At 39.8% G+C, this 24,349-nt stretch overlaps 1 protein-coding gene across 1 annotated transcript in view; it reads right to left on the minus strand.

Moving 5' to 3' along the window:
• Positions 1 to 5,208: 5,208 nt before the first annotated feature.
• Positions 5,209 to 24,349, minus strand: part of LOC139449770 (uncharacterized) — a 31,713-nt gene continuing 12,572 nt past the window's right edge. The window contains exons 4-5 of the mRNA XM_071231299.1: positions 7,955 to 8,150; positions 5,209 to 7,442 (exon numbers count right to left, since the gene is read on the minus strand). Coding sequence (XP_071087400.1) covers positions 7,326 to 7,442; positions 7,955 to 8,150 — 313 coding nt within the window. The 3' untranslated portion in view covers positions 5,209 to 7,325. The remainder of the gene's footprint in view (positions 7,443 to 7,954; positions 8,151 to 24,349) is intronic.

Raw genomic sequence — 24,349 nt, forward strand, 5'->3', positions numbered from 1 at the left:
ATACCTTATATCATGTGGTAAAAATTCAATTTCATAACAAAATATAGTCTGTGTACAGTATAACTCTATTATATATGTACTTAGAAATAATTAAACCATTGTGGTGGTTAGGATCAATTATGTAAAAATATAATGTATTAAATACTATAATATTATCCTGATGCAATAATGTTGAAGGTGCACAAGTTGTTACTGTGTGGGTATGCAGTCCAAGGCTGATAAGCTGTGCTGTCTGGATGTCGCTCCCATCAATAGCTTGATACATGAACCTCTGACTCTACGGCTACATTATCACTCACCTCAGCCACCATGAGGTCTCCCGAGCGAATACAGTATGTAGGCCTAACCTAATGAGTTGTTTACAACAGTGGACCAGTAAGAGACGACCCAGAGCTCAAATTTAAAATGAAAATATGACCTGAAATCTTTGATAAAATTCTTTTCTGTATGAATGTAATGTTGTGGCTCCAAATGTAGTTTCCAGGAATCAAATACTAAGTAGAGGTGGAAACAGATGTATATGTCCCAAAGGAATGACCATAGAACCCCACAATCAAGGAATGGGTAAATCATAATTATAAGTCTTTGGTGTTGTTCCTTTCAGCAATCATCTGGAAGAGTTTCAGATTAAAATGGTTTTGCATCTTCAATAAGTTCAGATTTATGAAATATGCAATCCTTTTTATATGAGTGAGTATGGTTTTACGCCGCTTTTAGCTATATTCCTGCAATATCACAACGGGGAACACCAGAAACGGGCTGCGCATATTGTACCCATGTGGGGAATCGAACTTGGGTCTTCAGTGTGACGATCGAACGCTTTTACCACAAGGCTAACCAACACCTTTTTTATATGAACACTTGAAATATGGTTTAGAAAACATATAATATGATTTACTTTCATCAATTTATTGTATTATGCATTTGAAGATGTATCATGCACAACAAACATATCTGTTAAATATCTATTAAGTTAAATAATTTTTCAGTACCATAAATGTTTATTTTGCGAGCAAGTTGTGAAAACATATGTAACTTGTAAGGTGATATTAAAACATGTCCACAATATTTCAAGAAGTATTCAAACCACTAGTAATAAACACATTATTTCAACCTGATAGAACTAAAAACTGTTTTGGTTAAGATTGAATAATAAACTTAATAAATTATGCATATATCATCAATATAAGTTGCTTCTTATATGGGCATCCATCCAGATTGAATGACAAAAATACATATGTCTTTCATTCTTTCGACTAGTTCAGTTAATATACTAAAAAACTGGGATTTAGACGGGTTTCAATGATAATGTACGTAAATGATATGTTATTTGTCTAAAATACGCGTATGAGAATGCTGATTCGTAATTGGACTGGGAATTTGACCAGCATATTATCGTGAGTTAGTGCGTTGGGTTTAACGCCGTTTTTAACAGTATTCCTGTCATATCACGGCGTGTCAGCTTAATTTGGGAGGAAAGCCCTAAGTGATGAAGGTATGAGACATTTACAACTTCGGTGAAATCCAACAGCACGGGTATGGTGCTGGCAAACCTAGAGACATAATCTGGGCGAACCGTGATTTTCGAACCCACAATCATAGGTTTCTGGCGTGTCCAATTGACGCAACTCTGCACAGCGAATCTACAATGTAGTGGAGGTAGACATATCCAGTTGCAAAAAGCGCCGCAGTACGCTGAAAAGAGTTACATCCCTTAGGCGTTTGGTCGTAGGTTCGAATTCCAGATTCGCCCTGATTCATGGTTTGCCGGCACCACAGCCGTACTCGCGTGTTTCAAAGACGCGTGAATATGTGCGATCTGCATCACTACTCACTCACTCGTAGTTCCCGACATACTACAGCTTTAGGTCTGACCACGTCACAAGTTCATTTGCTGAAAACAGTTGCGTCTTTATTATAAGTGAGTGAATGAGTTTTGTCTAATGCCCTTTAAGTAACGTTGCTGTCGTCTCATGGCGTGTCCTCTTGATGTCTGAGGAAAACCAGAAGGGATGGGGAAACTTTCTTAATACCTTCAGGCACTATCGTGCCCCCTCTTGCATGTATAAATGTGTATAATGTCAAGGGCCTGTCCAAATTACAATAACCCTCATGTCTAACCATCCTGGATATAATTTTAGACATACATATTTATGAAATGACGACCTCAAATTACTTGAGCGATACAGTATGTTACAGTGTGCATCTGTACAATGTGACCTACACATGGAGCAGTATGTTACACAGTCTACAACTGTACAATGTGACCTACACATGGAGCAGTATGTTACAGTCTACAACTGTACAATGTGACCTGCACTTGGAGCAGTGCGTTACACGACTACAACTGTATAATGTGACCTACACTAGGGGCAGTATGTTACACAGTCTACAACTGTACAATGAGACCTGCATTTGGAGCAGTATGTTACAGCCTGCAACTGTACAATGAGACCTGCATTTGGAGCAGTATGTTACAGTCTACAACTGTACAATGTGACCTGCACTTGGAGCAGTATGTTACAGTCTACAACTGTATAATGTGACCTGTACTTGGAGCAGTATGTTTCAGCCTGCAACTGTACAATGTGACCTTCACTTGGAGCAGTATGTTACAGTCTACAACTGTACAATGTGACGTTCATTTGGAGCAGTATGTTACAGCCTGCAACTGTACAATGATACCTGCATTTGGAGCAGTATGTTACAGTCTACAACTGTACAATGTGACCTGTACTTGGATCAGTATGTTACAGTCTACAACTTTTCAAAGTGACCTGCATTTGGAGCAGTATGTTACAGTCTACAACTGTACAATGTGACCTGTACTTGGATCAGTATGTTACAGTCTACAACTTTTCAAAGTGACCTGCATTTGGAGCAGTATGTTACAGTCTACAACTGTACAATGTGACCTGTACTTGGTTCAGTATGTTACAGTCTACAACTTTTCAAAGTGACCTGCATTTGGAGCAGTATGTTACAGTCTACAACTGTACAATGTGACCTGTACTTGGATCAGTATGTTACAGTCTACAACTTTTCAAAGTAACCTGCATTTGGAGCAGTATGTTACAGTCTACAACTGTACAATGTGACCTGTACTTGGATCAGTATGTTACAGTCTACAACTTTTCAAAGTAACCTGCATTTGGAGCAGTATGTTACAGTCTACAACTGTACAATGTGACCTGTACTTGGTTCAGTATGTTACAGTCTACAACTTTTCAAAGTGACCTGCATTTGGAGCAGTATGTTACAGTCTACAACTGTACAATGTGACGTTCATTTGGAGCAGTATGTTACAGCCTGCAACTGTACAATGATACCTGCATTTGGAGCAGTATGTTACAGTCTACAACTGTACAATGTGACCTGTACTTGGATCAGTATGTTACAGTCTACAACTTTTCAAAGTGACCTGCATTTGGAGCAGTATGTTACAGTCTACAACTGTACAATGTGACCTGTACTTGGATCAGTATGTTACAGTCTACAACTTTTCAAAGTGACCTGCATTTGGAGCAGTATGTTACAGTCTACAACTGTACAATGTGACCTGTACTTGGATCAGTATGTTACAGTCTACAACTTTTCAAAGTAACCTGCATTTGGAGCAGTATGTTACAGTCTACAACTGTACAATGTGACCTGTACTTGGATCAGTATGTTACAGTCTACAACTTTTCAAAGTAACCTGCATTTGGAGCAGTATGTTACAGTCTACAACTGTACAATGAGACCTGAACCTTCGAGTGTACTCTTGGCTCTTCGTGTTCACCTTTTTCACGAACATCTTACGCCACCATTATGAGGTTAATACTTTATTTGTGATTCTTAGAATTGGCTTTATAATGTTTTCAAGACACTGATCGATGATTGACTTTGCCTAGCAACTATTATGTTAGAATTACTTCCTCGGTGAATAATAACGTATGTTTTTTCAGGGATCAGTACGTACTGGTTTGTTTGAACTTATAAATCTTACATGTATTTCCCGCGGGCTAGACACATACAATGCAATTATGTGATGAGATTGTAACAATACAGCGATGGGTTTCTATGGAAATGTTATTCTATTTTGCTTGAAATAGCAACATCCTGACAACGTAATGTAAGGTTGAGATGTTCTGACATCATCGTATGTTGTTATAAAGTTATATATAGTTTTTTACTACACCTTCAAGATGCAGTGTATACACGTGAAGCTTTCAAATTAGTCGAATCAAAAGGAACCTCCAATAAATATATATTGGGATATCAACAAGCATCAAGTTCGTTGAAGCATGTGAATATTGCATCTGTTTGCTGTGTATCACTGTTCCGTGAAATGGGGACGACTCTGAGATTTGTACAGTGATTTGGGCTGAGTTTAATGCAGCTGTGAAATCCATTTCAGATTCTAGAAAACGGGTGAAGTTCTGGGTTTGACGTGGTCACCTACCCATGCTATCAAAGCGATCGGGTGGTGAGGCTCGCTGGTTGGTGCATGTCATTGTATCCAAATTGCACAGATTATCCTGATTGTCACTTGATTGTCGGGCCTAGTCTCGATTATCTTCAGGCCGCCGCCCTACAACCGAGTGCTGCCTTGAGTGAGAGAGTATGGTTTTACGCCGCTTTTAGCAATATTCCAGCAAAATCACGGCTGGGGACACCGGAAATGGGCTTCACACATTGTACCCATGTCGGGAATCGAACCCAGGTCTTCGGTGTGACGAGCAAACGCTTAAACCACTAGGCTACCCGACCGCGCCTGAGTGCTGCCTTGAACAGCAAACAACCATAGGTGCCAGCTTGAGGAGGGAAGGACGCTTAGAGTGGCACATGTCAAAGACATATTAATTAGAGCGAGTTTGGAAGTCTGTAAAACACTCGCACAGCCCAACGTTTTTCTCTGAAATATGGACACACAATTAGAAATTTAAGAAAGATACGAACTACGAAATGTATTTTCTATTGTTTAATTGTCTAGTATTAGAAACATTCAAAGCAGAATTCTAGTTCAAGACACATCCTTAGACAGAAAAGTACCGCTTCCTGTTTGTATTAGGTTACGATTGCAGGCCTCATATTTCCAGGAAAATATACTGAAACCTGAAATATGCAAAGCGAAAATTTCTGCAACTATTTAACGACTGGTCATTTATCTTGGGGGGGGGGGGGGGGGGGGGATTGGCCATGGGACCCTGCCCATGATTAGTCGCCAGATAATGTTCAAATTTATCACTCTGTTATTTGAAAATAACCAAACGGTGTAATTTTGTATGTAGCCGAAACCCCTCCCTTCCTTTATAGGTGCGACACAAATTACATTATTTCATTGTGAATGTAAGCATGTGGAACAACTGGGTACTCCTTGCGGGGTCCAGTCAAACCGGCCACGCGTCATGACAAATGGTCATGATCTATTCATCATTATTTTCAAACATGTATCATAGCGTTATTTGTGTAATCCCATACCTTAGCTGAGACATCGACAACAATGAACCATTACCCGCACGTTGCATGACTATTTTTACAGACTAAAAATAATAGATACAGTCGGTGATACTAAACTGACGGGCAAAAGAAACTATACCAAAGTATTTCTTATTTTAAAAATATCACATCAGCACTGAACTGGAGTTTTCATTGTCAAACAAAATCGCATGAACGCAGCTTCATCATTACTGAGTTTAAAAAATCCTGCTTCTTCCTCGAATATGGACTTTATCGAACTTTTTTTTATTTAAAATGGAATGCACGTGCATCACGACAAAATGGCTCGGATCGGTATAAAATCCGCCAATCTGTATGTTTTACACCACAATCGTACCGACCACAACAGCTGACATGCCGAGACTGACCGCACAAAAGCGAGAGAGAGCAATTGGGATGTTGCAGTTGGGAGCACGCCATGCCCATGTTGCTCGCATCTTCAACTGCACCAGAACAACGATAACGAGGTTGCAGACACGACTCACACAAACAGGTCGTACAGATGACAGACCCAGGGTCACAACCGCCAATGAAGATCAGTACCTCCGCATCTTACATCTACGCAATCGTTTCGTCACAGTGACGTCATCGGCAGCCACAGCCTTACATCATGTGGTCAGCAGAAGGACAGTTGCCAGGCGTCTTCGACAACACGGTATTCGGGCCTACCGGCCCTTTCTCGTGATGACCTTGAGCCGTCGTGACGGACGTAACCGCCTCCATTGGGCAAGAATGGTACAGCGGTGGCAAAACAGGAACTGGCAACGAATCCTATTCTCTGATGAGAGCAGGTTCCAGTTGTATCAAACTGATGGCCGTGTGCGTGTGTATCGTTGGAGAGGAGAGAGAACAGCCCAATGTTGTGTTCAGGAGACCGTGTCATTCGGTGGTGGAAGCGTCATGGTCTGGGGTGGGATTTGCAGGGACCGTACAACAGACCTGGTTGTCTTTGACCGTAATTTAAATGCTCAAGTCTACATCGACCGTGTATTGCGTCCTGTGGTGCTTCCCTTCCTCCAGAGGAATCCTAGAGTAAGCTTCCAACAGGACAACGCTCGTCCACCACACCGCCAGGATCACCAGAGACTTCCTAACTGCAAATAATGTAAACCTTTTGCAATGGCCAGTAAGATCGCCTGACTTAACACCCATTGAGTACTTGTGGGACTATCTGGACAGACAAATAAGGGAAAGAAATCCCCCTCCGTCAAGTCGTCAAACGTTGATTCAGGCACTTTTGGAAGAATGGCGAGCCATCCCCAATGACGTCATCAGGGATCTTGTAAACTCCGTGTGGCGACGTGTCCAAGCCTGTATTCAGAGCAATGGATTCCATACAAGATACTGACAGTAATGTATTTGTGAAAAAAATGCGTTTCTTGTTTTCGTTCAGATGATTTGTTTATTTTGCAAAATGACATTTACCCCCTGTGTCATTCCTTACCTGATATTGAAGTTCCTGTAAGTGCCACCTTTGTGGAATTTGAATCAGAACATTGTCAGATAAATTTTCTTTCCAACTCGCAACACTATATTTTTGTGATATATTTGATAATGTTGTCAACACCAAATCAATGTTGGTATAGTTTCTTTTGCCCGTCAGTTTACTTTACTTTCTATGTATTCGTGTCAATAGCAAAGTTCAGCATTGCAATAAAATGAGACGGCTTTAAATATATTTACATTGGTTCACTAATGTCAGCACTACTTCATACGTACATAATCAGAAAGCTTTGATTGTATATTTAGATATTTGTATATTTAACATAGGTGTACACACAATCATGTTACAGGTTCTGGCTGCAATCAGTTCATCATGACGCTCATGGTGCTCGTCCCGGCGTCTATATCCGCATATCCACCTCCAGGACCTCGAGGTTATGCTGCAGGACAAATCGGTAGATATCAGTAGGGCCATGTATATACGGGAAGCTGAAATACTCTGACCCATTCACTGAGAACTGAAACAGAGGGAAATATTTACCATTCAAACTGCAAACTCACAGGTCTCATGGAAATATAGTGTGAAAGAATGTTGGTGTGGTTATTTATTTCGTCTCCTTTAGTTGATCTCTTGAATCAATGGGGTTAGACCGTGGCATCAATCTGGACATGGATGTCGTGGATGTCTGGATGTTTGGCATTCTTGATTCCCCAGCGTCTCGTATATGCTCCATTATGATAAATACCCTGGAGACCCGTGAAGATCCGGGGTAGAATGGGTCTTCAGCAACCCATGCTTGCCGTAAACGGTGACTATGCTTGTCGTAAAAGGTTTGTAAACGGGATCGGGTGGTCAGGCTCGCTGACTTGGTTGATGCATGTCATCGATCCCAAATGCGGAGATCGTGGCGTCACTTTCGTAACGAAACATTGGTTACGTGTTGGTACAGGGCATTTATATCATAATTGAATGCAGACATAATAATACGAATGAATAATCGAGAATGATTGCACTACATGTTCTCCGTACCTGTATCCTGTCCTCCTTGGTCTCCACCAGGCAGGTGAATGTCGTGTTGAGAGGCCTGAAGGGGTCCAGAGTGTTGTCAGTGACGATGTTCACCCATGTACCATTCAGCCTCTGCCTGTGCAACACCGACCCGTTGTCCCGCGCAAGTACGTGCAGTTCGATGTCCGCATTGTCGGAGTATACGTTTAACGTGTACCTGGAACACATTAAGGGAGTTTTCTGTGATACAATGATCACATACTTACATCTTGACATATCTGTCAACTTCCTGCTGGGGTGATTCGACATAAAAATGCGATAAAACCATTTCCATACTCATCAGAATTCTCCACAAAAAGAAGTCTCCAGTGTACGATTCCGACTATATCAGAAGCATGTAGCCTTGTGGTTAAAGCGTTCGCTCGTCACGCCGAAAACCCGGGTTCGATTCCCGACATGGGTACGATGTTTGAAGCCCATTTTTGGTGTTCCCCGCCGTGATATTACTGGGATATTGCTAAAAACGGCGTAAAACCTCACTCACTCGCGCAGGAGCATGTGTTTATGAATCACTATCAAATAGAGATAATACCAGGTGTTCACGAATAGGTGAGCGTGCCCTGCCCCACTGTTGGCACCGTCGCATGAAAAAACATATTGAGTAATAAAGAACATATTCCAAACATATGGTATACTATGAGTGAGTGAGTATGGATTTACGCCGCTTTTAGCAATATTCCAGCAATATCACGGCTGGGGACACCAGAAATGGGCTTCACACTTTGTACCCATGTTGGGAATTGAACACGGGTCTTCGGTGTGACGAGCGAACGCTTTAACCACTAGGCTACCCGACCGCCCCTGGTATACTATGGAAACACATGGTATGATATGGAACATTTACACAAGGCCAATATATCTCAACATATATGTCAACTTCCAAAGAGGGATTTAAATACAATAGTTTTTAGTCTATGTTTGTGGACCAAATACTAACATATCGACCTTTCTTTTAATTTTCAATCTGGAGTGCTGCTTGCTAGATGTACGGCTGAACATGTGGTAAATTGGGTTGAATGTCGCGTACAAGATTATTGCACTGACATTGCGACGTGCATGCACGTGTGTGGGGGTGCGTGCGTGCGCGCGCGCGTGTGGTGGTGTGTGTGCTTGTACTAGTCCGGACTGATGCCGATTTATTGTTCTAGCCCACTTAAATACCATGCCGCAGTTTAACATGAATACCCCACTCAGACACAGTATACTGACTCCGAGCCGACCAGTCCTTGCTACACATGGTGTTGAAAAAAATGGTCTTTTATTATACAAAACTGCTTAATTATACTGATATTTCCATTGTTTTGTTTTAAAGTCACTTACATCTGTACTGTTAGTTTAACAGTGAGAAAATGTTAACATTCTTTCCATATATTGAATTTATAATGTGACGTAACAATCTCAGCTCCCTTCTATAAAGAAGACAAACCCATGACTCCTTCTATCCCCCTCAATATCAAGTGGTCCGCCCCTTACAGCATTCTACTTCATCATGATCAGTGTCGACAACTGTGCAAAATAGTTACCTTATTACTTACCCTAAACTATAGATTATAACTGATGACATTATAACACAACTGGAGCAGTATTAATATGTATGTACTTGTTTAGGGGCTGTCGGGTAGCCTAGTGGTTAAAGCGTTCGCTCGTCACGCCGAAGACCCGGGTTCGATTCCCGACATGGGTACTATATGTGAAGCCCATTTCTTGTGTCCCCCGCCGTGATATTGCTGGATATTGCTAAAAGCAGCGTAAAACAATACTCACTCACTCACTTTACTTGTTTTACCAATCCAGCTTCAAATAGTTGGTGACGTACAGTTGGACATGATCTTTCTAGTTCGAAGATTTCAAAAAGCGCCGTACGACTCTTGCTCAAAAGTTGCTTATTCAAAGTTACAGCTTTTAAGGCAGTAAAGCTTTCAAGAAGTGTGATGGTAAAATGTGCAGGAAATTACCAAGTGTGACGCATCAGTGACGATGATCTGGTACAGTTCCCTATTTTGACAGTTACAATAATTATGTTCCTGTGTGTTTTTCTGGTAAACAATTCACTAGGTATCATTATAGTACTTCCCAAGAGTCTTATCAGTATTATTGTTATTCATCCCCCTTTTAGGTATATTTCTAATGGTTTTAAAATATTTTTTCTTAGTTCTAGTGAGGTAAACTTTGATCCTTAATCCGCTTAAGTGGGGGCCATCTCGTAAGCGATGTTTCCATTAGAATGGGTTAGCACACCAACTTTCAGTGAACAATGTTTCACACTGATTAGTGAGCGATATTTTGAATGCCCGTTTTAGTGTTTGTCGTAAGAGTTATGGTAGTGTATCTGATGAACAAAATGGCTTCTGTGAAAAAGAAGCACTAGTTCACATGATATGTACCGTACGTTATATTCTATAATCAACAACCGAAAGCTATCTGAATGTGCTACCTGTGTTTGTTACATTGACGCAATGAAAGCTTTCGATCGATTTTTCGTGACTGTCTCTGTTAAACATTAAAAATGTAAATGGTAATTTCTACTTAGCTGTTAAATCGTTGTGTTTAAACAATCGTTTAAAAGTTTCTGTAAAGAGTCATTTAACCGATGTTTTTTTTTTAATTCATGGTGGTGTTAATCAAGGCTGCGTGTTGTCGCCGACTTTATTTGTGACTTGGTTGACGACGTTAATGATCTAAACTGTCATATTAATATTGATGGATCCATGCATAAAGGTTGACCTATGATGCGGTGTGTGTGTATCTACATGTTTGTAGGCATGTGAGTATGAGTACAATTCGTCACCATTCGCAGGGTGGCACGGGTGGCCCAGTCGTCTAAGGCGCCGCGTTTCGCTGTGCAGAGTTGCGTCCATTCGCACGCCAGAAACCTATGATTGTGGGTCAGAATCACGGTTCGCCCCGATTATGTTTCTAGGTTTGTCAGCACCATACCGGTGCTCTTGAGTTTCACCGAAGTGGTAAACGTCTGAGCCCTGCATCACTTCGGGCTTTCCTCCCACATTAAGCTGACACGCCGCGATATAACTAGAATACTGTTAAAAGCGGCGTTAAACCCAACTCACTCACTCGTAACCTGCAGCAAGAAGACGCATCCCCCTTTCCATGAATGTTATGTGCGAAAATACGACATACGAATCAGAATGCGCGTATGACTTCAAGTACTTTCAAAGAATCCCTCAGGAATAATTTGTGATTTTACATGTCTTGCATCTAAACATGTACTCAATATACAGTTATTTATTTATGTGGCGATTCCACATCTTATCAACTCACTTGCCTATATGTTTTTATTGCTAGGGCATTAGACGAAGGTAAAAGAAATCAGAGCTGTTTTTTGTAATGTCAGCAAAGCCTTTGATAGAGTATGGCACAAAGGAATTATTCATAAACTCAATGCTTACGGTATCCAAGGTGATCTTTTGAAATGGTTTGAAAGCTACTTAGAACATAAAGTCCAAAAAGTAGTCATTAATGGACCACTGCTTTTTATTGTTTATATAAATGACATTGTCGAAGGTATCGAGAGTAATATACGCCTGTTCGCAGACGATACATCTATATATGTCATCATTGGTGATCAAATCTCTGCAGCAAATTGTATCAACAATGATTTGGCAAAAATCTCAAACTGGGCACAAAAATGGCAAGTAGGTTTCAATCCCGATAAGACCAAAACTATAACATTCAGTCGCAAAGTCAATTCTGGTTTTAGACCAAACTTATACATGGAGAGTATTGTTATTGAAGAAGTACAAAGTCATAAACATTTAGGAATTACACTTCAGGAGCTTTAAATACAGACTAACAAGAAATACGCTTGAAACTATGTACACATCTTTTATCCTACCAAACTTCGACTACTGCTGTCATATTTAGGACAACTGTACAAACGAACAATCATTTTTACTCGAAAATTTACATTTAGACGCATTGAGAACTATTTGTGGGGCGGTTCGGGGGGTACCAGTCATGTTAAAATTTATAACGAAACAAACTTTCAGTCCTTAAAAGAACGACGACACCGTTTCAAATTGATTACTTTTACAAAATGAAAAACAGTATTTCACCTGTATATCTCAACGTTCTCATTCCAAGTCCAAGATAATAGCAATGATAACCTTAGAAATAGATCTAACATACAAACAATCAAATGTAGAACCCAGACCTATGCTAAATCATTTCTTCCGGATACGATTAATCTGTGGAACGCTCTACCCAATGAAGTTACTAATTCTTGCTCATTAAAAGAATTCAAATCCTTAATTAATCGTTCTGATACAATTATTTACAAGTATTTGTCACAAAGTGACGAAATGTCCCCCGCCTGTATATATACCATAGTACCAAATATGAAGACAATCCAGCGATTAGTCCTTGAGATATCGCGGCAATACCGTTTTCCAACTCCAAAAGCAGATTTGCCTGCTGTGACCTTGAAAATGGGGTCAAGGTCACCAAAACCGACTGGTGTCTGCGGTGTCTGTATATACACTATAGTTCCAAATATGAAGACAATCCTGCGATTAGTTCTTGAGATATCGCGGCAACACCGTTTTCCAACTCCAAAAGCAGATTTGCCTGCTGTGACCTTGAAAATGGGGTCAAGGTCACCAAAACCGACTGGTGTCTGCAGAGTCTGTATATACACCATAGTTCCAAATATGAAGACAATCCAGCGATTAGTTCTTTAGATATCGCGGCAACACCGTTTTCCAACTCCAAAAGCAGATTTGCCTGCTGTGACCTTGAAAATGGGGTCAAGGTCACCAAAACCGACTGGTGTCTGCAGAGTCTGTATATACACCATAGTTCCAAATATGAAAACAATCCAGTGTTTAGTTCTTGAGATATCGCGGCAATACCGTTTTCCAACTCCAAAAGCAGATTTGCCTGCTGTGACCTTGAAAATGGGGTCAAGGTCACCAAAACCGACTGGTGTCTGCAGAGTATGTATATACACCATAGTTCCAAATATGAAAACAATCCAGTGTTTAGTTCTTGAGATATCGCGGCAATACCGTTTTCCAACTCCAAAAGCAGATTTGCCTGCTGTGACCTTGAAATTCGGGTCAAGGTCACCAAAACCGACTGGTGTCTGCAGAGTCTTTATATACACCATAGTTCCAAATATGAAAACAATCCAGTGTTTAGTTCTTTAGATATCGCGGCAACAAACAGGTGGGAATTACGGACGGACAGACGTACGGACGTACGTACGGACGGTCGTGAATACTATATCCCCCGCTTCGCGCTTTCGCGCGGCGGGGGACAATAATTTTGACCTAACATACGGTCATAGATCATGCCAAATTGTCCACTGTCGCCTTAGGCTCAGCTGCAATGACCTAAACGCTGATAAGTTTAGACGACAAGTATCAGACATATCAGACTGCACTTGTGGGTATCACTTTGAAGACGCAATTAACTTTTTCTATACCTGTCAAAAATACCATAATATCAGAAACACTATGTACTTCTACACACATGGGTATGATTTAAAAACGGTATTACATGGCAATAGTTCAGTTAGCAGTTCTACAAACATGACTATTCTTAAATCAGTTCACGATTTCATTGTCAAAAGCAAAAGATTCGAGTAGCTTAATTTTATGCATGTAGTAATGGAAAACTGATATATCTTATTTCACAGACACCACTTTTATTGGCTTCATATATTTCATTTGTGCATTTAGTATGTTTGTTTAGCACTATTTTACACATAGTCTGATATATAACCAGCTGTTGTAAAGTTATTACCTGGAGAGGTATTTACATAAGCAAGTTTTGCTTGTTTACCGATCCAGATTTCTTTTGAAATAAAAATATGTTTAAACCATGTTGAGAATGTGCAGTGAAAAGGGCTTCACTTTGAGCACTGTGTTTTCTTTAACTACCGCACTATGAGACAATAAAGTGGTATATAGGTTGATATAATATTAGTCGTTAGATATAAAGAATGTTTAGTAACTTATGAAGTTCTAGGACAGTTATTAACACGTGTCGTGTCAGCCCCTATGACATTCGCGATTGTCCACTTCCAGAAAACATCCTATGTTGGTTTAACATGAATAAGTAAAGGTTAATTAGGGATACCCATAACGTTAATTAATGAAAGTCGAGTAGTCAAAACACTGTCATTTCCTGCCCAGGACATCACATCCCTACACGGTGAGAAACATTCTCATGAAAAAACACACACAGTCAAGACTGTCTGGCTAAAAATCCTGTGATGTATTAAAGGTTGAAGAATTTTGAACTGAACTGTCCGAAAGTTTATATCTAAAATGTTGGAATTGGATACAGTGATAAAGTCTTATATCAATATGTAGACTCATAAATATTTCAACGAGGATATGATATTTTCTTATGAAATATCGCGTATTAGTGTAATTTGCATGCTTTACCATTCTAAACCATGTGAATGTTGTAATATCAGTCAATCGGGTGGGAAAACAGCCCAATCCTCGCTCTATAGAGGACTATGTCAATCATTTTGCAAGTTGAAATGACTCCTGATACTTTATGAATACTTTATAACAGTTTATGGAGTCAAAATCATTGCTGATTATTCATAAACTTAATGCTTCGTACTATAGGCCTGTGGCCTCCTCAGTGCTGAATAAAGATTGAAAATACATCAGTCAATCAAAGATGAAGGTAACTTTATACATCAGAGTTCTTGAGAATTAGTTCATGTTTTGTTCTTAGACTAACATTTCAATCATCGATTGTGTTAACATGTAGACTCAAACTGGTATATTTAAAAAATGTATACAGACAACAACCGTATTAGAAACAACAAACTCTGTAGAGTGTCTTGTCTCCCATCCTTTGTTTACCATTATCCATTACAGTTACCAAATAAAATATTCTGAAATATCAATTCATTATGACCATATTTCATAATCTATTTTTTAAAGTAACCCTCCTTACATTAGAGATAACTATTTAAAGAATATAGTACTTAAAGACATTGCAACAAACCGAATAATCAGGGGGGAGACTTTATACTGAGGGGGGCGCGAAATATATCCGCCCGGGGGAGATTTTATTTCCGGGGGAAAATCTGTACCGTCATAAAATCTCCGGGGGTAGAATTTGTACAGGGGAGAGTTTATACCGGGACACCGGAATAACACGAGTTGGTCACGAATGTATGGGTACACGAGAGCTGGCGTAGATACAGTGAAATGGATGTGTATGTATGCTAGGAGAGAAAAATTGGGACGTGTGTGTGCAGGTACTATTGTGGATATATACATGTGAGGACTTGTGGTCGTTGGAGTGGTTGTCCTTGTATTGTTGTTTTTTACTTTTTTAATTTGAGTGGTTTTTTCCTTTCTAGCAATACTTGACTTTAGTGTCTCGCAGTTCATATTGGCTGGGAAGGAAACATATCCAACAGAAATACATAGTATTTTACATGCTGTGAATGTGTGACACTTAAATGAAACCTATCACCTACTTCTGTAAAGAAACATCCAAATTGGTGAACACTAGCGTCAGTGACAAATTTCCCGGATCAAAATGATCACAACAAGGACATGCAAACCATGAGTCGGGAAACACGTACGATTCGGAAAAACCCAGTGCCCAACAAAAGGACCATGGAGCTGCATGTACTGCACGTGCAGCAGTACTATGAACGGAATTAAAGTGCAGTTTTTTTATTGACTGGCATCTGCGTCAATCGAACAGTGAGAGTTCAACAACATGCCAAGATAAACAGAAGTGTAAAGAAACAACGTCATAGGCCGTTTGCAGGCAGAGGAATCCCGATCTGCTGTAGCCAGGGTTTTCAATGTAGCGTCCAGCACCATCCCAATACTCAAGGTCGGGACGACAAGAGTAACCACCCCGCCCAAGATCGCTACACCCTGCGCCGCCCAGGCGAAAGGGGTAAAAGTAGAGTCGCGCTTTGAGCATGCGCCTGTGTAGAAATATAAATAGGACAATTATTATTATGATTATTATGGCGGGGCATGTGATATTGCATACAAGGGACAAACAGATTTGCATCAGTACATGCATATGCTAGATAAACCACAATAGGTGACATCACGGGGTGTGTCCGACAGAACAAAATACATCTAGCAAGGGTTATCATGTATACAGAGACACTTCTTTTCACTCCACCAAGAAGACTGTGACATGTGGAACACCATCTTCCCGAGGCAAGAGAGTTAACTGACTTTAAAAGGCCAGTTTCCACCCTTGCCGAACTTAGCTGGAATTCTTTTGGCTCGATCGTAGCGCCACCAGTGATTATTACGAGTTTTGTCCCTTCTAAGCCTCTTCTATGGACCAATCAAATTCCAACATTTGCATTTGTTCCAAACAAAATGGCGGCGCCCAGTCAAGACGATCTGATCGATAATTAAGATCTATATTGTGATAAAACGGGTCGTCTTACATCGCGAAATGCATCAAATCACGCGAGCATCTTGATCAAAAACAAGAAAAGGTTTGAGAAATATCTGTTGACCACGAGTTGGCGGTGCACATGTTTTGCAAGTCCTGCAATCGACCGAAATCTGTACAACAGTTTACGAACCGGATTTCGATTTCGTTGCGCGATTGTGATTGGACTATGCATAGACTCGTTAGTCCACCCAAAATATAACTCCATAATACCAGCCTAGTTCTGCAAGGGTGGAAACTGGACTTTTATTGTCAGTTAACTCTTTCCTCGGGAAGATGCATATGGTGGAACACTACAAGGACCGATACTGGCTGCATATTCTGAAGCCCATCAGCTGATAAAAGATCCAGGACTGGTGATGACCTGGATTTACTTTTTATTTGATTACATCACATTGACTGACAGATGAAAACCTTGGTTTATGTTCCTTTAGGGACATGCATGAGCGACACAGTCGCACACCTGAGCATTCTGCAAAAAACCTGGAAAATCCTGCCAGACTAGTTACACAATATTTCATTGGTGAGAAACCAGGAAAAAATACATAAGGTGGGATGTTTGCCATTCACTTTCTCCAACAGAACAGAACTGCAAGAAGCTTTAATGTACATATGTGTCTTTTTTTTTTTTTAAAAGATAACATTATCTGATAAATATATGAATACCTCATCACCTTAAGTGCAACGCAGGTTTTTTGTGATTAAACAAATAAAAACTTCATGTCCTGTTAAAAAATATATCAAATTCGTATTACAGTTTTGTTTAGCGTTTAATTGCTTGGCAACAAAACAATTAATATATGAACACAATGTCAATATGCGAGTTTAGTGCGACATGTTATTGATCTAATCTATGTATTAATTATTCACGTATTACTATTAATTAAATAATGAAATCAAATAGTTATTTCATCACATAAATGATGTTCAAAGATAATAAATGAAGATTGATCAGCTGCATTGTGTTGATGCATTGATAATTTTTTAGGGTTGATACACATAATCGTCGTGGAAAAAATAACTACTTAATAAAACAATAGAACTGAAAATGTTAACAGATGTAAACCGGTGCAAATGATTAAGCATTAACAAAATCTATCATAAAACGCAATACTGGAGGTAGTTTTATTATGAAATAACTTTATAGATGTTATGTGACATTGCCCTACAGCATGCCCTAAAGAATCAATGAATGTTCGTATTAGAGTGAGTGAGTGAGTGGGGTTTTACGCCGCTTTTAGCAATATTCCAGCAATATCATGGCGGGGGACACCAGAAATGGGCTTCACACATTATACCCATGTCGGGAATCGAACCCGGGTCTTCGGCGTGACGAGCGAACGCTTTAACCACTAGACTACCCGACCGCCCCTCGTATTAGAAGAGCAAAGAATTGTTAGAATATCCCAAATTTGATATGAAGCTAACACTGAAAACATTTACATTGTATTTTATTAATACATATATTACACAGTTGTGTTTATCTTATCATCTTCAACCAAGCATGAATGTTATTTTGAAACACATTTTGCCACGCCCATTTTCGCGCACCTGTTCACATGGAGGGTGATGATTGCCTGTCGACGATATCTATGGACGTATTGCGTGGGACACCGTAATCAGAGTGAATACAAAATCATCAGCATGTACATCACGATAACATGAATCATATCACTCAATATTCACCGTAATATAAAATGGTGATCCGTATATCAACAGGCGTTCAAATAAACGAGAGAAACTTGCATCTGACATGCTGATCTGCTGTTGATCGTCTCCGGGTCACGGGAGCATACAAGGTCATACCTACTTAATGATATGCCAATATTGTCGTCACATTGTTATTTCATATTAGTGGTGATTACTGATAATACAGAGTTACTGTGTTTGTCTTATTCGTATGAGCACATTTTTCACGACATGGTTCATAATGTCTGCCGATAAAAACTGCGAATCTTTACAGAGTTAAAAATAATATTTCGGAGATATGCTTATTGAAATCAGTTTGCACAAATCTAACCATTTAAACAGGTTCCTCATATGAAACGCATGCCACCTTCAATAAAGTAATTCCGTTAAATTCAAGAAAAAATACAATTTATGTTCGCTTTGGTCTTAACTTCTGTATGTTTGAAAATGTCCGGATATTCTAATATAATAATAATGTGTACTTATTCATAAGAATAAATGTGCGAAATATTGATTCATTCGTCGCAAGTGTAATGAGGAATCGACTGCCTGAAATCACCCATCCTCTTTCCAGCGCCTATTGCTAAAACAATTCAGCAAGCTCAAGGTTAAAGGCGTCTGTTGACCAACTGTTGAACGCTTCATTTGGTATCCTTCATCTGTATGCAAAGTCGAAAAATCTATTACAATCATAAGATATGAATATCTTGATTACTTACTCAAATGAAAACAACTTGCAGGTAATGTTTTTTTACATATCAATAGCAATATATGTTTCTAGGTTTGTCAGCACCATACCCGTGCTCGTGGGTTTCACCGAAGTGGTAAACGCATGAGACCTGCATCACATCGGGCTTTCCTCCCAAATTAAGCTGACACGCCGCGATATAACTGGAAAACTGTTAAGAGCGGCGTTAAACACAACTCACTCACTCACACATACGAATTCGGTGAAGATATGTATTCACCCCTTGTGATGTGACTTCGAGCACCCCTTCTGTGGCCTACCGATCAGAATTTAACAACAAAGCGCCTCATGTGCAAACTCCCATCAAATCACACATTAAGTCCACAGAAAATTGACGTTTAAGCTAAATCTACAAGATAAGTAAACTTACCACAATTCTTCCTAAACTATATATATATATATATATATATATATATATATATATATATATATATATATATATATATATATATACAATGCACATCAAGATGGTAACTAGCCTCAATAAAACAAATATTAAAAAATATTCTCGCGATATAGCAACATTCCCTCTTGGCCATGTGTTATGTGTTTTTCTAGGATAAAAAGTATATACGTAAAACAACATTCATTAATTGTTAAACCTGACCTCAGTAGGGGGAGGCTGAGGTGTGGTTGTATTAAGTGTTTAAGAGGTCGCCTTCTGCATAAGCAATTTCGGCAGACCTGTCCCTCTTTGAGACTCCTGTGTGTGAGTAGGGCTCACATATCTATTGTGAGTTTGGTATTCACATAATTTCTGTTTTTGTTTTGATATGATTTCTATTTTCTTATATTGATATGATTTCATTTTTATCCTTGGCTGCTCTGTTTAAATACGTTCGAGTAGCTGTCCATCTCTCAGAAATAGAGTTACTTTGGCTTTCGCTATTGCATATCTTGGCTGATATATGACAGATAGCGGATCTAACTGCAATTCTTGTTTTAACCTAGCCCGGTCTTGACATTCTAGTAACACGTGATCAATGGTTTCAGCCTGATTGCAAGATGAACAAACCTTGTCATAGTGCTTTTTGTGACCGAGTCTGAGGCGTGAGATAGCAATTTCAATTTTCTTTTCATTTGAGTATGAGTTTGGCTTTTGTGGGACCTTGGGTTGAATTTTGTATAACCATCTGCGGATCTTACTTGCGTCCCATTGGGCTTGCCATCTTTCTGCTATAGAGGCTTTGATTTTGCTTTATATCTCTAGTTTACTAAAAGGAATAGGCTGTATATCAGCTTTGCCTAGAGCTAGCTTCGCCAGTGAGTCTGCTTTTTCATTTCCATGAATATCTATGTGAGAGGGGATCCAACACAGCTCCACCTGTTGCCCTTGGTCCGATAATTTTGTATATACGTATAGAATATTGTTGACTGTATTTGGCCTGAAGTTTGAGTTTCTGCCACTGATGGCTTGAAGTGCACTTTGCTTTGCTTCAGGAAGTTCCAGTATGAGTTTTAGTGCATGATGAATTGCCTCCAATTCAGTCGTGAATAATGACTAACCATCAGGCAGGCGAACTGAATGTTCTTGGGGTTTGGAGCTGTGGATATGGATCCCCGTAACCAGCACTTTCGTTGATAGAATTCTTGGATCCATCAGTGTATATATGGACCCAGCTGTCCTCGGTAGTTTGAATTTTAGTGATACAATTAGCTACTGATCGTAGTAGGGTTGGGTTTTCTTTTTATAGTGACTTCTGATGTTAAAGCAGTGTCAACTTTGGGCGAAGGCTGATTTATGCCTTTTTGACCTATTTAGGGCTTTCTTTCTCACTCTGCTAGCTTTTGCTATTTCCCTGTTCCACCATGGTACCGGAGTTTTGCCAGTTTTGTGTCTTTTTTAATTGATTTTTCAACTGCGGCATTAATTGCTGAGGTGAGATTTTGGAAGATCAGGATTATCCGAGGCAATTTCTGAGGACTTGAATGCTAAACATTTCTTCTTGAATTTAGGCCAATCAGCCTTTGTATAGGCCCATGCGGGCTGAAGATTGGGCTGTTCCTCTAATTGTGGTGGACTATCTATGTAGGTGAGTGTTGGAAGGCAATCATGGACTTACCATTGGCAATGTGGGGCGAGGTTGTTGGTGGCAGTTGTGAGATCAATTGAACTCCACGTGTTGTGGACTTTGTCATAACGTGTGTGACTGCCGTTGTTCGTCCTCAACCCATTAACTACCATTTTGCCTTATTTGCATGAATCATTCCTATCTTCCCAAAGACTCACCAAGGATTATCCCATTTTTGCCTACTATTTGAGCTAGTCCTGTTAGCTCTTCCTTGTTCGTTTAATGGGTAACCCTTTGATATATGTTAGCTATGCGTAATTCATTGCCATTTGCCAGTTTTAGGGACATTACTTGGGTTTCAAGGTTTCCTACGTTTGATTCGATATTTTTGGAGGTACAGCTGTCGTGGACAAAGGTGATTAGTCTTCCTCCCTTGTTGCCAGGCATAAGTTTTTTTCTGTCTTTTCTATATAGGGTGTACCCAGGTAGTGTGAAGTTGGCTTTTTCACTGAGTGTAGTCTCCTGTTTTAGAGTGACAGCTTCATCACCTGTTTGTTTTTACGAGTGCATTTTGTTCATTGCCGTGGCTCCCCAAGGCCATTTGCGTTCCACTGTTGTAAAAGCAAGTCCATGATTGTTTATAGATGAGAGCTTATTGAGTTTTAGGGTATACCCTATTTAGAAGCTGTTTCTTTGTTCCTTTGTATTTTATTACTTTGGAAGCAGTTTGAGGATGCAGGTGGCTTTGGCTTTGACACTGATTTTTCTGCTTGTAATTTTGGTCAATACCGTGGCAATGAACTCTACAACTTTCTGTTCCGAGCTCTTTTGTTTACCATGAGCTTGTGTTTTCTTTGCTTGACTGTGTGCCTCAGTTTGAGAATTAGAAGGCATGGGATTTGATTTGGGAGCTTGGATCTTTTCCCCCTTGCGTTTTGCAGTGGCTTTGTTCCTTTTGAGCAGGCGGATCAGTGCTCACTGATTCGATTGTTTGCTCAGTGCTCACAGATTCCATTGTTTGCCCAGTAGACTGATCAGTATACGTAGTCGCTTGGGTTTTTTCGACCTCAGTGGGTTGAATAGATTTCTATTCAGAGCAAGCGTTTAGGACATCTCGGCGCCAAGGATGAATGTCCCTCTTTCCTGCAGTTTGCACACCATGTGTTGCAGCTTTCTTTGCAAGAAACACGGGAGCAGTTTGTGCACTTGGGTAGCTGGTTGCATGATGTTTTTGTATGTCCATAGAGCATACAGTTTATGCTCTTGGTTGGCCTTTTCCTGTATGGCATAGTTTCTATGTCCTTACCACCTAGATTAAGGTGGCCGGGGACTGGCTGGCGTAGTAATGCGAGTATTACTAATCGTGCGTTTGTTGTGCCCATTGATTTGATCTGAACGCCGACAGGATTGTAGGTTGAGTGACTTTCTTTTGGGCGTGACAGACAATTTGATAAAGCTCGCCGTCATTAATTTTATTGTCAATATGTACAGCGCACATGACATTGCTTAGCCACTGTTGGGTATCCCATTGTAGTTTGATCCTGTTTATGCTTTTGGGCATGTCAATTGACTCTGTGAGGTTGTCCTCGACAACAACATACCCTCTTCCACACTTATTTATTCTAATAATATTTTTCTGTTTTAGCTCTTGAGCTGTTAGTATCGTATTAAGATCTTGGGAGAAGTCTACGCTAAAGACTACGTTTGCTCATTTGTTTTGTGTTCTTCTATTTTGTTGTGTCTTCGACTCTGATGAGACCATTCTTTGTCGTCTCTGTACTATTTTAGCCTTGGGTGGGCTAGATTGAGAAGCATGTGAAGCATGTGTTAGCCTGCCTTGAGCCCATAGGGCACTACAATCAATATTTTCTTTGTTTTTAGTTCCTGAAAACGGTCAGGGACATTTAGCGCGGCTTGACTATAAGTCATGTTGGCTGTTTTCTTTGGCAGTGTTTCTGGTGACCAGAGTAAAGGGATCCCCTTCATTGGGCTGGTTCTCTTGAGAGTTGGGCGGACTCTCAACAATTTCAATTTCAATTTCCATCTCCATTTCCAAGTTCATATTTGTCAGTCCCAGGGGCCCGGGTGATTGACAGCCGTGCAGTTTAAGCTGGTGAGCGAACCGAGCTAGGTAGGCGCGGATTGTTGTGTACAGTACGGGATCTGTGACACAGGTACCTGTGAATTTAACAGTACAGACATAGGTGCAATCCACAGATTTCTGCGTAAAAAAGAATTTGATTGATTTATGGTCCTATTTAGTAGTTTTATTGGATCCCCCATCCCCAGGCCAAGTTGTCAAAACAAATAACACCGCTCATCAGTAGAGTACTTCCAGAAAAACAATAGTGTTTTCCTAAAAACAACACTTAGCTTATATCAATGTTTATTCTGTTTGCGGGGTAGATGTCATCAAAATGGAAGTCCTCACCCAAGCAATGGTAATACTACCGGATGTCCATTATGTAATTTCAAATTTTGGGGTGACATATTGTTCTCAGTAACGTTAATGTGGAAATAGATGGTTGATTGGTGTTATATTCAAGTTGGTATTTCTGCTATTCAAAGTGTGCAGTGAGGCCGTCTTATCAACTGTCATTTCTGAGACATAAATGAAAAGTTTAATTACTTAAGCCTTCTCTCATTTTTTGCATTCATTATTAACTATAACGTTAAATTCAAGATTTACAGTACATACTATTCAAAAGAAGATAAAGAACACCCGATTCTGTCATATGGCTATGGTAAGTCATTAGAGAAATCGACAGAGCGAAAAAGCGACAGAGCGAGAAGGCGAGAAGGCGATGAGGCGAGAAAGCGATAGAGAGAGAGAGCCATGTTTCCCATAATGCCGTACATTAAAACGGTTTGTGCTGATATTTAGTGATCTTCCTGTAATTCTCATTGCTATTTTGCCTCTTATAATTAGATTTTGTAAAATCTTGTATTAGATAAATATGTACCCAATACATACATCTTTTTTCTCGTTTAGTTTGTATATACACACGTTTATTTTCATGTTGTGTAGGAATTAAGCAAGATTCACAGACTACAACAGAATAGTCACTGTTCCTATTTTCATTTTGTTCATGATACCCCCCTCACACACACACACACACACACACACACACACACACACACACACACATTCCTCCCTCATAGTTTTGACAAAACTATACTTAAGATAAACATAAAATATAACAATGATAACTGATTGAACATATGTTATAGATAATCATAGTAATGCATTTCATATTGTGATCAACCTTAACTATGTGGCCAAACTAATTATTATGTCTCTCCATTGGTGTAGTTTACACAAGTACACATATAAACTGTGGTAACGCCACAGCGATAGGGGCACTGGGGTAGCCTCGAGGTTAAAGCGTTCGTTCGTCAAGCCAGTTCGATTCCCCACATCGGTACAATGAAGCCCATTTCCGGTGTTCCCCGCCGTGATATTACTGGCTTATTGTTAAA

This window comes from Haliotis cracherodii, unplaced genomic scaffold, assembly GCF_022045235.1.
Source record: "Haliotis cracherodii isolate W230 unplaced genomic scaffold, xgHalCrac1.p SCAF_8, whole genome shotgun sequence".
Classification (NCBI taxonomy): domain Eukaryota; kingdom Metazoa; phylum Mollusca; class Gastropoda; order Lepetellida; family Haliotidae; genus Haliotis; species Haliotis cracherodii.